The sequence below is a fragment of the Megascapheus bottae genome, chromosome 34, assembly GCF_031878675.1.
Source record: "Megascapheus bottae isolate mThoBot1 chromosome 34, mThoBot2.hap1, whole genome shotgun sequence".
Taxonomy (NCBI): Eukaryota; Metazoa; Chordata; class Mammalia; order Rodentia; family Geomyidae; genus Megascapheus; species Megascapheus bottae.
Window position 1 is genome coordinate 4,235,579 of NC_143542.1, and position 14,815 is coordinate 4,250,393.

Genomic DNA, 14,815 nt, shown 5'->3' on the forward strand with positions numbered 1-14,815 from the left:
CCAGCCTAGGCATGAAAGTCCAGGAGACTTTTTTTTTTTTGTAGGTTGTGGGGTTTGTACTCTTGGGCCTGGGCACTGTTCCTGAGCTCTTCAGCTTAAGGCCACTTAAGCCACAGTGCCACTCCTGGTTTTCTGATGGTTAATTGGAGATGAGTGTCAAGGACTTTGGTGCCCAGGCTGGCTTTGAACCGCAATCCTTAGATCTCAGCCTTCTGAGTAGCTAGAAGTACAGGCATGAGCCACCAGCTCTTGGCCTCCATGAGACTCTGGTTTTCACCAGAAAGCCGGAAGTGGCACTGTGGCTCAAAGTGGTAGAGTACTAGCCTTGACCTGAAAAAACTCAGGGACAGAGCCCAGGCCCTGAATTCAAGCCCCACGACAAAAAAAAAAAAAAAAAAAAAAGAAAGAAAGAAAGAAAAAGTAAATGAACTGGGCCTAGGTAGCCCACATCTATAATCTTCTCAGGAGGCTGAGATCTGAGGATCACAGTTCGAACCCAGCCTGGGCAGAAATGTCCCGTGACACTCATGTTTCAAGCAGTACAACAGTCATAGCCTTACACATAAAGAGGCTTGGGGACAACCTCCAGGCCCTAAGTTCAAGTCCCACAACTGACACACAAAAGTAAATAAGGATCTGGCTGTTGGTGACGCACACCTTTACTCATAGCTACTCAGATGGCTGAGATCCGAGGCTGGTTCAAGGCCAGAAATGGAGCTTTGGCTCAAGTGGTAGAGCACTAACCTTTTTTTCCCCCCCAGTCCTGGGGCTTGAACTAAGGGTCTGGCCACTATCCCTGGGCTTTCTCCAGGCTAGTGCTTTTTCTGTATGTATGGTACCAAGGAATCAAAGCCAGGGCTTCATGCATGCTAGGCAAGCACTCTACTGCTAGGTCACACTCCTGGCCCAAGCACTAGCCTTAAACACAAAAGTTCAGGGACATTACCCAGTCCCTGATTTTAAGGCTCAGGAGCAATACCAAAAAAAGAAAGAAAAAGATTTTGCTATAGGATTTGAAATTAAATCTAAAACATCCTGTTACTCCCCTTCTTAGATGTGGAAACTGGGATGCAGGAAATCCTAAGTGTTAGTAGTAAAACAGGAAGATTGTGTAGTTCTTGCTCAACTACATGGCAGAGACATACCTACCAAGACCTACAGATAAAGGGGTGGTGTGTGTGTGTGTGTGTATGTGTGTGTGTGTGTGTGTGTGTGTGACAGAGAGAGAGAGAGAGAGAGAGACAGAGAGACAGAGAGACAGAGAGAGAGAGAATATATGTCCGTACTGGAGCTACACTTTTTGCTCAAGGATGGTTCTCTGCCACTTGAGCCATATCACCACTTCTGGCTTTTTCTTGTGTATGATATGGAGGAATGGAACCCAGAACTTGGTGCATGTTAGGCACTCTAGGCTTGCTAGGCTATAGTCTCAGCCCAGGAATATTCACATTCTCTCTCTTCTTCTTCTCCACCTCTTCCTCCTCCTTCTTCTCTCCTCTCTCCTTTTCTTTGGCCATTTGTGGGCTTGAGCTCTGTCCTTGGGTTTTTTCAAGGCTAGAGCTCTACCACTTGAAGCACAGCACCACTTCTGCCTTTTTTCTATGTATGTGGTACAGAGGAATCGAACCTGGGTCTTCGTGCATGCTAGGCAAGCACTCTACCACTAGGCCAAACTCCTGGCTCCGATCCTCTTTCGTGCTACCTTTTCCACTCAAGGCTGGTGCTCCAACACTTGAGCCACATCTTTCCTACTGTTTTTTTTTTTTTTTTGCTACATTGAAGATAAGAATCTCAGTCTCACAGTTTTGTCTTCCTTTAGCTTCACTGAAATTTCAATCCTTGGACCTCAGCCTTCCAACTAAGATTACAGGTATAAGCCTGGAGTAATCTGCTGTATTGTTTATTTGTATGTTGGTTGGTCATGGGGCTTGTCCCTGAGCTCTTTTTGCTCATTCTACCACTTAGAGCCACAGTACCACTTCCAGTTTTCTGATGCCTAATTGGAGATAAGATTATCAATGGATTTTTTTCTGCCTAGGCTGGTTTTGAGCCACAATTTTCACACTTCAGTCTCCTCACAGCTAGGATTATACTGTTACCCAGCCATTTCCCCCCATCTTTTGGAAGAGAGACTCTTAGCCATGGCAGAATCTACTTGGAATGAGGAAGCTTTTTTTTTTTTTTTTTTTTGTATATTTATAACAGCATTACGGGCCATTCAGTCATATAGCAAGCATGCGAGAAACATAGGAGTCTATACCATCATCTACTAAATGATTTCTTGGGCCTTATACAGCTGCAACCCAGATGTTCCCCAACTCCGAAAATCTGTGTCTGCCTTCACTCCCAAGCTCAGAAGGAGACAGATTCTAATTAATTTTCTGTCCAATGGAACAACTCTGGAGTATAATAAAAGGCCTCAGCTAGGCACTGGTGTGTCATGCCTATAATCCTAGCTCTTCAGGAGTCTGAGGACTGAGGCTAGAAACCAGGCAGGCAGAAAAGTCTATGGGACTCTCGTTTCACAATAAACCAGCTCCAGAGGGAGAGGTGGATGGAGCTCTAATGGGGAAAACTGAGGCTGGAAAGTATCCTGTTATTTGCCCAAGGCCACTATGCTGGCAGTGGGTCTATCAGTCTACAGCTTTCTCCTCTTCCCCTGCTTGAGCTCAAGGAGATTTCTAACCACTCTTTGAAGGTTAGGCAAAAAGCACAACAATGCCACCCTGCCTCCTTCATATGTTTGTCCTTCATCTGTTAAAGATGCATTCACGCCCGGCCTGTCTCCCCTTTAGCCAGGAAGCCATCGCCCCCTTCAGGACTCACCCCCACCCATCCAAACATTCTCAGCTGGTTCCTTCCACCCCTCCCCTCCCCTCCCAGACCTTCTTTCCTCGGGGTGGGCTCCTCCCGACTTTCTGAAGGCGCCTTTGGATGGATCCTGCCCTCCTCGGCCTCAGACCTGAGCTCCACACGCGGGTTCCTCCACGTGTCGAGGCCGGGGACCCTGGGTGGGAGCCTGGGGGGATGTGTGTTGAATGACTCTGGGGGCATCCGCCCACACTTAGGTGTAACACGACCTCCCGGTGGAGGCACCAGGGTGACCCCCGCAGGGTGACCCCGCAGCGGCGTGGACGGCTGTCTTCCCCGGGGGGCCCCGTGGACTCCGGGTGCTCGCGGCCCGGGGCGGGATCGAGTCCCCCGCCGGGCTCTGCAAACACCTCCACGGCGATCGGGGACCCGAGCGCAGCCACCGAGGTATCGTCCTCCGTCCTCCACGGCCCCCCGGGGCCGGCCGCCGCCGGCGCGACCCCAGGGCACGGGGGGGGGGGGAGGAAGGTCCAGGGGGGCCCCGGGGGGGGAAGTCAAGGTCAAAGCGGGGCGGCGCGGGGGTCCCGCCCGGCGACGCCCGGCCGCGCGCGGAGCGAAGGTCGCGGGTGACTCGGATCGCGAGGCCAAGCCGGCCGCAGGGAGGACGTGCGGGGAAGACTTTGCGCCCGGACACCGATGGAACAAGGTCCGGGCGCCGGGGGCGGGAGCTGGGGAGGTGGGGGGGGCGCGGCCCGGCTCCCGCCGAGCGCTCGGCCCCGGGGCGCAGCCCCCCCTGCGGGCCGCGCGGCCTCACTGCACGCGGGGGCCCCGCCGCCGCAGGGCGCGGGCCGGATCGGCGGGGCGGGCGCGGGGGGCCGCGGGCTGCCCGCCGTGGGGGGGGGGCCGCTGGCACGCGCGCTCCGCCACCCTCGGCTCCGCGCGGGGACCCGGGGACCCCGCCCGGGCCGGGCAGGGGGCGCGCACGCCCCGCCGCCGCCGCCGCCGCCGCCCTCCCGGGCTCGCCCGCGGCGCCCCGCTGCCGCGCCGTCCTCCCCGGTGTGGAGGGGTGGGCTGGGGGCCGGGGGCGGGTCTGGGGGCGGGCCCGGAGGCGGGGCCGTCTCTGCGGCAGGGCCCGGCTCTGCTCCCCGCTGTCTCTCTGTCTCTCCTCCTCCCTCCTCCTGCTCCGGGCGGAGCCCGGCATGGGGGGGCCCGCGCCCGGCAGGCCAGGTAGGGCGATGCGGGAATGGGGAGTGGGGGGGCTCGGCGCGGGGCGGGGGCCGGGCGAGGGGCGGAGACACCCGGGGGAGCAGGACAAGGGGAAGAGGAGGGGGGGGGCTCGGAGAGCCGGGGCCCTTGGATGGAGAGGTGGAGGGGGGGGCGGGGGTGAAGGATGAAGCAGGCCTGGTTTGGGCCAAACCGGGGAGAGGGGAGCCTGGCCGTGGGGAGGGGCGCCTGGAAGACGGGAGGCTGAAGGCAAAAAGGAAGAGTGTGTTGTGGACGCCAGAGCAGGTTTGGAGGCCGCAGCTCAGGAGGTTGTTATGGGGCCGTAACACTGGAGACACCCCCCCCCTTCCCCGGCTCCCTCCCTCCATCCCTCCCTCCTGGTGGGATTCAGAGGCGGGATTGGAAGGGGGGAAGCCCTGGTTCTCCCAGATCCTGGAAGAAGAAGAAGAAGAAGAAGGTGATTTGAGCCATCAGCCAGGGAGGGAGGTGATCTTTTCTGGGGGTTGGGGTGGGGGGGACGGACCGAGATAGAATAGGGGTGGACTGAGGCCCAAGCCCCCCCCCCTCCGGACTGGGAAAGAGGAGAGGCCAGGGGATGGATGGGTGGGATTCTGCACTCCATCCTTCAGCGTCCCCACCCTGTCCTTATGACCCCCACCGCCGCCAAGCCCCAGGGTCTGAGAGGGGGTGGCACACTGACCACCTCCTCCTTTCCCTAGCGGGGTGCACACGTATGCCAAGTAGGCCCCGGGCACACAACTCTGTAGGTGTGTCCAGTTCCATAGCGGGTTTGTGTGTGTCTGGACGTCTGTGTGTGTGTGTCTGTGGGTGTGTCGGCGGATGTTTGTGACTCTGTGTGTGTTTGCTGTTCCTAGGTTTATGTTTACCTATGCCCCCGGTATGGTATATGTCTGGCCCTCTGTAGATGGGGGGTCTGTGGCTGGGTGTTTTTACAGTCTCAATACGTGTCTGTGTGTCTTTGGGTTGCTATATGTTTGTGGGGCCTGTCCCTGTGTGTATAGTGAATCAGGATGTATTTACACAGAATGAGACTCTGTGTCAGTCCGATCTCTCCAGAATGTGTGTGTGTGGCTCTGAACACCTTTGTCAGGGTGTGTGGCTCTGGGTACACATGTATGGCTATGTCTGTCTGTCTGTCTCATCTGGGGGTGGGGATGGGGAGGTGTCCTAGAGGCTCTGTTAGTTTTTCTGTGCCTGTCTGTGTTTTCTTCTCTGAAGCCCCAAGTCATCTCTACTCCTTTTTTCCCCCTCTCTTTCATTCATTCCTGAACCCCACCCACCCCCAATCTTCCTTTATCTCCTCACCCATCCCCCCCCTAAAGTGGATCCGGGACCCAGGGAGGGCCTTCCCCCGGGCCTGGTGGCACTGAGCAGGGCCCCCCAGCCCCCACCTCTTGTCCCACGACATGAACCTCCTCTATCGAAAAACCAAGCTGGAGTGGAGACAGCACAAGGAAGAGGAGGCCAAAAGGAGGTAAGGCTGGGCCCCCAACCTCCCCCACCTGTCCCCTCCTGTGCCTGCACAACAGCCCTGGTTCAGACTGGATTCCTGATCTCAGACTCTGTGCTCAATACAGAATGGCTGGAATCACATATACTTGAGTCCTGGCCCAGCTCCTAATCTCCCGTCAGGTTCTAGATCTAGAGTACCCCTTCCCCATCCCTGAGGACCCAGATACTCCATGACTCACTTACTGCTTGTGGTAGTCTTCTCCCTTTTGTGATTCTGTTGGTGGCTTTGTCACCTGACCTTGTAAAAAGGCAGGTCCCATTGTCCTAACAGGTTCAAGGATGGGTTCACCTCAGGGGCCTCAGAGAGCATCCAGGAAGTCCCCTGCCCCCAGTGTCCTTTGCTCGGCAAGGCAGGTAAATGGCCAAAAAGAAGAATCAGGGTGAGCTAGACTCTTGGTGACTCACAATTGTAAGCCTAATTACTCAGGAAGCTGAAATCTGAGGATCACAGTTCAAAACTAACCTGCATAGGAAAGTCTGTGAGACTCCGATCTTCTAGTTAATTACAAAAAAAAAAAGAAATCTGGAAGTGGAGCTGTGGCTCAAGTGGTAGAGCACCAGCCTTGAACAAAGCTTTAAGGGATCGCACCCAGGCCCTGAGTTTAAGTCCCAGGACACAAACACACACACACAGAGCCAGAGTTGGGGATCCACTGGTCCCCTACTCCTACATCCTTGCTGGCCCTCACTCCTTGGCCCTCCCAAGGACCCAAGCCTGGTGTCCCCCATTCTTAGGTCATTCTGCTCTTCTCATTGACTACACAGCCTCTCAAGAGCCTGAGTCACAGCCTTTTCCTGGCTCCCTTCTCCCTCCTCACAACTGTGGAGTTTAATTCTTGTTGTTAATTAGATTAATCAGAGTGATCACAGCAGCGATCTCCCACTAATGAAGGGTTAGTAGACAGGCCCTTAATGAGAGCCCACCCCATAGCAGCTCTCCTCTCCTCCCTGCCAGTCCCCGCCTCTCTTCACTTAGGGGACAGTTTAAGGGAATGGGGTAAGCCAGGGAGGGCAGCATGGAGGGAGAAGAGGAGGTAAAAGGATCCTCTGCAGGCCAAACACCCCCTGCTGGAAGAGGAGCCCGGGGTGGGGGGGTGGGGGGGGGATTGTGTAGATGAAGGCTGGAAGCCAGAGAAGGGCCCGCAGCCCAGGTACCCTAGAGCAGGTGTATATGTTTCTCTCCATAAGGTGGCTGTTGCCTTAAGGTTTGTTTTTTTTTTCTTTTTTATCTCCTTCTCCATACCAGTCTGTGTGCTAGATATGCCCAGGCTAAGATCTGCCACCCCCAGGGACACTGTACTGGGTGTTCCTTCTTTCATTTGTTTCTGTTTCCCCTCCTCCCCTTCCCCCCCCCCCTCTTCACACACACAGCCCGGTCTTTTTTTTTTTTTTTTTGCCTATACTGGGGTTTGAACTCAGGGCCTCACATTCGTGGCTTTTTCCCTCAAGGCTGCTATTCTACCACTTTTGCCACACCTCTGCTTCCTGCTTTTTGCTGCTGGTTAGTTGGAGATAAGAGTCTCAGGGATTTGTGTGTCTGGGCTGGCTTTGAAGTGTCATCCTCAGATCTCAGTCTCCTGAGTAGCTAGGGTGACAGTGTGTTACCAGCACCCAGCTTTTGTCTGGTTATTTGGGGCCTGGGGATTCTGCCTGAACCCTTTCTATTTCTGCTTCAGATCTTCAGGGCAGCTTTGAAAGGGCTGCTTCTTCTTGGGAACAAAAGTGGGGACACTCAGACCTGAATCCTCATCTGTTCCCCTTGGGTCTTCTCTCCACAGCTCCAGTAAGGAAGTGGCCCCTGCAGGCCCGGCAGGCCCTGGGGCTGGCCCAGGGCCTGGGGTTCGAGTGAGGGACATCTCCTCACTGCGCCGCTCCCTCAGGATGGGGTTCATGACGATGCCTGCCTCCCAGGAGCACACGCCTCACCCCTGCCGCAGTGCCATGGCCCCGCGCTCCCTCTCCTGCCACTCAGTGGGCAGCATGGACAGTGGAGGGGGAGGGCCCCGGGGGAGTGGCGGGGGTCTCACAGAAGACAGCATCAGCCGAAGACCTCCTGCCAAGCCCCAGAGACACCCCAGCACCAAGCTCAGCATGGCAGGATCGGGGGTGGAGACACCCCCCAGCAAGAAGGCAGGTGAGATACCCCCTTACTGGCTTCCTGGAGATGGGGTGCCCCCCCCCCCACCCAAAGAGCTGGGAAAATCCATTTCAGGCAAGGGGAGGCATCCAGGAGAGTTCATTCAGGGAAGAGCCAGGGAAGTAGAAGATACCATTCCCCAGAGGAATGGGGGGGTTCCTTTTGGATGGACCTCAGATGAACCAGTCCTGGGGCTTGGATTCATTTCCTGGACGGTGTTCCTGGGCCTTTCAGGCTCAAGGCTGGCTAGCACTCTACCACTTGAGCCACAGAACCACTTCTGGCTTTTTTTGTGCGGTTTCTTAGAGATGGGCTTTCCTGCCTGGGCTGGCTTTGAACTGTGATTCTCAGATCTCAGCTTACTGAGTAGCTAGGATTATAGGCATGAGCTGTGTTAGGCGATGATGATGATGATGATGATGATGATGATGATGATGATGATGCTTTTCTCCTTCCTGGCCTGCCTAGGCTCACAAAAGCCAACCCCAGAGGGGCGAGACTCCAGCCGGAAGGTCCCTCCGCAGAAGCCCAGGCGAAGCCCAAACACCCAGCTCTCCGTCTCCTCTGAGGAGACCTGCCCCTCAGCCCCCTCCAGTCGAGGGGGGAACCTGCCCCTGCAGCGCCTCAGCCGGGGGTCCCGAGTCACGGGGGACCCCGAAGCCGGTGCCCAGGAAGAAGAGCCCGTTTACATCGAGATGGTGGGAGATGTCTTCAGGGGGGGCGGAGGACGCAGTGGAGGGGGCCTGACAGGGGCCCCCCTCGGGGGTGGTGGGCCGACTCCTCCAGCTGGTGCAGACTCGGACTCTGATGACAGCGAGGCTATTTATGAGGAGATGAAGTACCCCCTCCCCGAAGAGGCAGCAGAAGGCCGGGCCAACGGGACCCCCCCATTAATGGCCACCTCCCCTCCACCCCAGCCCCATGCCCACCGCCGGCCTGCATCTGCCCTCCCCAGCCGGAGGGATGGGACGCCCACCAAGACCACCCCTTGTGAAATCCCCCCACCCTTCCCTAACCTTCTCCAGCACCGTCCTCCCCTCCTGGCCTTCCCCCAAGCCAAGTCTGCTACCCGAACCCCTGGCGATGGGGTCTCCAGGCTGCCTGTCCTCTGCCACTCCAAGGAGCCTGCAGGTTCCGCCCCAGCCCCCCAAGTGCCTGCACGAGAGCGGGAGACGCCTCCCCTGCCGCCACCGCCTCCAGCTGCCAACCTCCTCCTGCTGGGACCCTCAGGCAGAGCCCGGAGTCACTCGACGCCCTTGCCACCCCAGGGCTCTGGCCAGTCCCGGGGAGAGCGGGAGCTCCCCAACTCCCACAGCATGATCTGCCCCAAGGCGGTGGGGGCGCCGGCAGCCCCCCCTGGCCCGGCCGCCATGCTCTCTGGCCCCCCCAAGGACAAAGCTGTGTCTTACACCATGGTGTACTCAGCAGTCAAGGTGACCACGCACTCTGTCCTGCCAGCTGGCCCACCCCTGGGTGTTGGGGAGCCAAAGACAGAGAAGGAGATTTCAGTCCTCCACGGGATGCTGTGTACCAGCTCGAGGCCCCCCGTGCCCGGGAAATCCAGCCCCCACAGTGGGGTGATGGGCGTCGCCCCTGGGGTCCTCCATCACCGAGGCTGCCTGGCTTCTCCCCATGGCCTCCCGGACCCAACGGCCACCCCCTTGACGCCCCTCTGGACCTACCCAGCCACAGCAGCTGGGCTCAAGAGACCCCCTGCCTATGAGAGTCTCAAGGCTGGGGGGGTGCTGAATAAGGGCTGTGGGGTGGGGGCCCCATCCCCCATGGTCAAGATCCAGCTGCAGGAGCAAGGGACCGATGGGGGTGCCTTCGCCAGCATCTCCTGTGCCCACGTCATCGCCAGTGCAGGCACACCGGAGGAAGAAGAGGAGATGGGCGCCACATTTGGGGCAGGCTGGGCTCTACAGAGAAAGGTCCTCTATGCAGGGAGGAAGGCGAAGGAGCTGGACAGTGAGTGAGGGGGAAGGGTGGTGGGTGTTGGGGAAAGGGGGGGACGTCCAGGGCTGTTATAAAGGGATTCCTTGGAAGCCGCTACCCATTGTCCTGAAATGGGAAGTTCCCTGGGAGACCAGCAAGATGGGGCTGGGTTAGCCAAATGGAGGGATGAGGGGGTCCCTGTGAGTGTGCCAGAGGACCCAGATAAGAGTTGAGACACAGGTAGACTCTGCCCCGGACCTTTCTACTCCACTCCCTGCCCCTCCCTCCCCATGGCTGCAGGGGTGTGTGTGTGTGTGTGTGTGTGTGTGAGTGTGCGCATGCTAGAAGCTAAACACAGCTGCCTCCCAGCAATTACCATGGCAACCCATCCAGACAGGAGGGAGAGGAAAGGGAGGCCCCTACCGTTGCCTGGCAACGCAATGCTCTGCCAGGCCTACTCAGAGATGAGCTTAGTTCACATGCAGCCCTGCTCTCCCCCACCCCCAGCCTGCTTCCCCCTCGTGCCAGGCTCAGGATTTGGGGATTTTTTTTCCTCCCTTTTGGGGAACAACATCTCTGTCTTCTAGGTGTTCTTTCAAGCCCTGACTAGACATAATAGGGTTCAGGAGCTAGAGTAGGGTAGGAGAGGCTACCCCTGAGTAGGGGAAAGGGCTTGGAAGCAACACACGCACACACACACACACACACACACACACACGCACGCACGCAAGCATGATTCTCAGTCCCAGAGACTGGTACCAATGGGAAAAAAGGAAGGTGCAAAGCTGGGTCCCTCCTGTGTGTGTCTCTAAGTGGGGAAGTGAGAGGTAGGGTCCCTCTAATCTCTGCTGTCATCCAGGCAGAATTGGGTGTGACCCCCTCCCACATGCAGACACTAAGGAAGCTCTCTTTGTCATCCCAGCAGAGGTAGAAGACAGTGCCCGGGCCTGGAATGGCAGTGCCGAGGGTCCAGGCAAACTGGAGCGTGAGGACCGGAGTCCTGTGGCCTCAGGAATCCCTGTGAGGAGCCAGGGGGCAGAGGGCCTGCTGGCCAGAATCCACCACCACAGAGGAGGGAGCCGCACGGCGCTGCCCATACCCTGCCAGACCTTCCCAGCCTGCCACCGGAATGGAGGTGATCCCTTATCCAGAGAGGAGAAGGCTGGGGAATCTCTCAGGGCCCACAAGCAACTGTTCCCATCCATGTCCTAGGCTCAAGTCTCACTCCACACCCCAAGTGCTAGTGGTAGAACCCAGGATCTCACACCTGCTAAGCCAGCTCTGCCACCGAGTCACATCCCTAATGCAGAGTCCTAAATCTGTGTGTGTGTGTGTGTGTGTGTGTGTGTGTGTGTGTGTACACAGGTGTATGTGCATGCGTGCATGCCAATACATTGCATTTTTGCAAGGCTCTTTTTTGCTCAAAGGTGGCACTTTATAACGTGAGTCTACACCTCCATTTCTGGCTTTTGGTTGATCAATCAGAAATGAGGCTCAAATTTGTCTGCTCTGCTGGCTTTAAACTTTGATTCTTACAGCAGAGCCTCCTTGTATCTAGTAGGACTGTAGGCTTGAGCCGTGGCACTCGGCAGAGCCCCTAAATCTTAACACTACATGTCTGTTCTTTGTTTTGTTTTTGTTGGTCATGAGGCTTGAACTCAGGGCCTGGGCACTGTCCCTGGACTCTTTTGCTCAAGGCTAGCACTCTATCACTTTGAGCCACAGTGCCACTTCCGATTTTCAGGTGTTTCATTGGAGGTAAGAGTCCCACAGACTTTCTTGCCCAGGCTGGCTTTGAACCACAGTCCTCAGATCTTGGCCCCTGAGTAGCTAGGATAACAGGTGTGAGCCACCTGGCTTTTTTTTTTTTTTTTACTTTGATGAGTCAGGGGGGCAGGCTGTCTGTGACTTCCTCAGGGAACTGGGGGATAGGGCCTCTGTAGAACCTTCTCCTCATTCCTGGTTCTTTTACTTAAGACTTTACTGGAGGCTACCGCCTGGGCCGCTCTGCCTCCACCTCTGGAGTCCGGCAGGCTGCTCTCCATACACCCCGGCCCTGCAGCCAGCCCAGGGATGCCCTGAGCCAGGTAAGTCTTTGTTTATCTCGTATCTGCGTACAAACAGGTAGAAAATAAGGCTTTTGGGTAGAAAGAAAGACCAGAAAATACTGGCACAGGGGCCAGGACTTTGGCCTAGCGGTAGAGTGCTTGCCTAGCATGCATGAAAACCTGGGTTCAATTCCTTGGTACCATATACGTAGAAAAAAGCCAGAAGTGGTGCTGTGGCTGATGTGGTAGAGCTCTAGCCTTCAGAAAGCTCAAGGACACTGTTTAGGCCTTGAGTACAAGCCCCAGGACTAGTTTAAAAAAAAAGAAGAAATTCTGGCACAGAGGCATGTCTAACTGGGAGGCTCAGACTGAAAGAATTCAAGGATAACCTGGGCTATAATAGCAGAGATCTTGTCTCAAAGAAACAAAAAAACAATGCTGAGTTCCATACCTGTAATCTTAGCTCCTCAGGAGGCTGAGATCTGAGGATCACAGTTTTTTGGGGTTTTTTTCTTTTATTTTTTTTGTAGGTTGTGGGGCCTGGGTGCTGTCCCTGAGCTCTTCAGCTCAAGGCTACTGCCCTATCCCTTGAGCCACAGTGCCACTTCTGGTTTTCTAGTGGTTAATTGGAGGTAAGAGTCTTATGGACTTTAGTGCCTGGGCTGGCTTTGAACCAGGATCTTCAGGTGTCATGCTGAGTAGCTAGGATTACAGGTGTGAGCCACCACACCCGGGTTGAGGATCACAGTTTGAAGCCAACCTGGGAAGAAAAGTCTGTGAGACTCTTATTTCCAATAAACGACTCATAGAAAGCCAGAAGTGGCACTGTTGTTCAAGGAGTAGAGTGCTAGTCTTGAGCACAACAAGGCCCAGTGACAGTGCCCAGGTCATGAGTTCAAGCCCTAGAACCAGAAAAAGAAAAAAAAGAAAAGGGGAACAGGATAGATAGAGGCTGAGCCAGCAGACTAATGAGGAGCTGGGAGTGACAGTGCAGGTGTGACGGGTGGTATGGGGGGCAGTTTTCTGGGTAGTGCTGCTTAGGGTGGCAGCCAGGTGGGCCCTGTTACTTGGGGCCACTGTTGGCCTACAGTGCACCTTTGGGAGATCTAGAAAAAGGACCTGATAGCCTGGTGCCAGTGGCTCACATCTGTCATCCTAGCTACTTAGGAGTCTGAGATCTGAGAGTGGCAATTCAAAGCCAGCCTGGGAAGGCAAGTCCGAGAGATGCTCCTTCAATCAACAACCAGAAAGCTGTGGCTCAAGTGGTAGAGTGCTAACCTTGAGGGAAAACGTTCAGGAACAGCACCCAGGCACTTGAGTTGAAGCCCTAGGACTGGCACAAGAATGGAAGAAAGACCTGGAAGGACAGATTACAGTTTGTTTGTTTTTCCAGTGCTGGTCCTGGGCTTGAACTTGGGGCCTAGGCTGTCCCTGAGCTTTTGCCCAAGGCTGGTGTTCTACCTCTTTTTTCTTTATTTTGTTTGGTCATCTGGCTTGAACCTGGCCTGAGCGCGGTCCCTGAGCTCTTCAGCTCAAGGCTTCTGCCCTACCCCTTGAGCCACAGCACCACTTCTGGTTTTCTAGTGAGTAACTGGATGTCAGAGTCTCAGTGTTCTTTAGTGCCCCGGGCTGGCTTTGAACCGTGATCCTCAGATCTCAGCCTCCTGAGTAGCTAGGATGTCAGGTGTGAGCGCATCGGTGTCCAGCTCGGGTGAAGGCTACCTGCATCTCTGCTGCACCCGGTGAGGGGGAAGGACAGAGGCTCCTGACACCCCCCCCCTCAACCCTGCCGGCACAGATGCACCCCGAGCTGCCGCTGCCGCTGCCCCTGCCGCCCCCGCCGGCCCGCGAGCGCGACGGCAAACTGCTGGAGGTGATCGAGCGCAAGCGCTGCGTGTGCAAGGAGATCAAGGCCCGCCACCGGCCCGACCGCGGCCTCTGCAAGCAGGAGAGCATGCCCATCCTCCCCAGCTGGCGGCGGGGACCCGAGCCCCGCAAGTCCGGCACCCCGCCCTGCCGCCGGCAGCACACCGTCCTCTGGGACACCGCCATCTGAGGAGGGCGGGGCGCCGGGGGGGCGGGCCGGAAGGGGCGGGCCCGGAAGGGGGCGGGGCCGGAGGCTTGAGTGACAGGAGGGACCCTCCAGCCGCCTCCGGGGTGGGGAGCTGCGGGGCCTGCCAGGCCCCCGGGCGCGCTGGGGTGCTGTGTGTCCCCCCCTGCCTCGTCCCCAGGAGGGGGGATGCTCGGTGGCGGTGGGGAGGGGGTCTGGGTGAGACAGACGCTCTGTTTTGGTTTGAAGAGGATGGCGATCACTTGGGGGAGGAGGGAAGGGTCAGCCGCAAGGCTGGGCTTGGACCTAGGAGCGGGAGGCGAGCTGGGAGTGGGGGGGCTGGGGGTGTATTTATTTCCTAGACGACTCCGCGCAGGGAGTGGAGAAGGGAGAGACCCCCGCCCGGGGGCCTGGACGCCCACCCGCGTCCGACCTGGGTGGTGGACAGGCGTGCGGTCCTTAGTGCGGGGTGAGGGTCTAGCCAGGCCGGGAGGGGCGAGGGCAAGGCGGGGGGCTCCAGTGGGGGGGTGTGGAGAGGGTGGGCGGGGTATTTATTTAAATTAAAAAAAAAAACAACGAAGCAAAACGGAAGCGCTGTCGGGAACTTTTCTTTTTTAATTCCTTTCTTTTCCGAAATAATATATTAAAAGACTCATGATCCTGCAGCAGGCTTCCTAAAGTTCAGCCTCCTCCTCCTCCTCTTCTTCCTCCTCCTCCTCCTCTTCCTTACTTCCCTCATCTTTTCCCTGATTTCTTCCCTCCCTCTCCCTGTCTCCTTCTCTCTTTCCTCCTCCTCCTCCTCCTCCTCCCTCCAGTTGCTCTTTCCTTGTGATGCTGTGTGTGTGTGTGTGTGTGTGTGTGTGTGTGTGTGTGTGTGTGTGTGTGTGTTGAAGGTTGTTTGAGGAGAAGGTGTTTGGGTGGCTGTAGTCTGTCACAGGAAGGTAAGTCATTGGAAGAAGCACTGCATTGAGACACAAAGCACTTATTGAGGTCGCGCTGTGTTCTTAGCCACTGCAGATGGAGAAGGCAGGAAAAACCCACTATCATAACCTGTAATCCTGGCTACTCAGGAGACTG

At 56.6% G+C, this 14,815-nt stretch overlaps 1 protein-coding gene across 4 annotated transcripts; it reads left to right on the top strand.

The window, feature by feature from the left end:
* Nucleotides 1–3,963: 3,963 nt before the first annotated feature.
* Nyap1 (neuronal tyrosine phosphorylated phosphoinositide-3-kinase adaptor 1) lies at nucleotides 3,964–14,257 on the top strand. Of its 4 annotated transcripts, none has more exons than XM_090324117.1 (7): nucleotides 3,964–4,038; nucleotides 5,379–5,530; nucleotides 7,347–7,702; nucleotides 8,174–9,673; nucleotides 10,563–10,775; nucleotides 11,618–11,727; nucleotides 13,487–14,257. In XM_090324117.1, exons 2-7 carry the CDS (start codon nucleotides 5,463–5,465, stop codon nucleotides 13,742–13,744), a joined length of 2,505 nt encoding a protein of 834 aa, XP_090180243.1. In that variant the 5' UTR covers nucleotides 3,964–4,038; nucleotides 5,379–5,462; the 3' UTR covers nucleotides 13,745–14,257. The 4 variants fall into 4 exon arrangements, with proteins under 4 accessions (XP_090180243.1, XP_090180246.1, XP_090180244.1 ...); XM_090324120.1 differs by having other exon boundaries at nucleotides 10,566–10,775; XM_090324118.1 differs by lacking the exon at nucleotides 3,964–4,038 and adding an exon at nucleotides 4,161–4,492.
* Nucleotides 14,258–14,815: the final 558 nt, after the last annotated feature.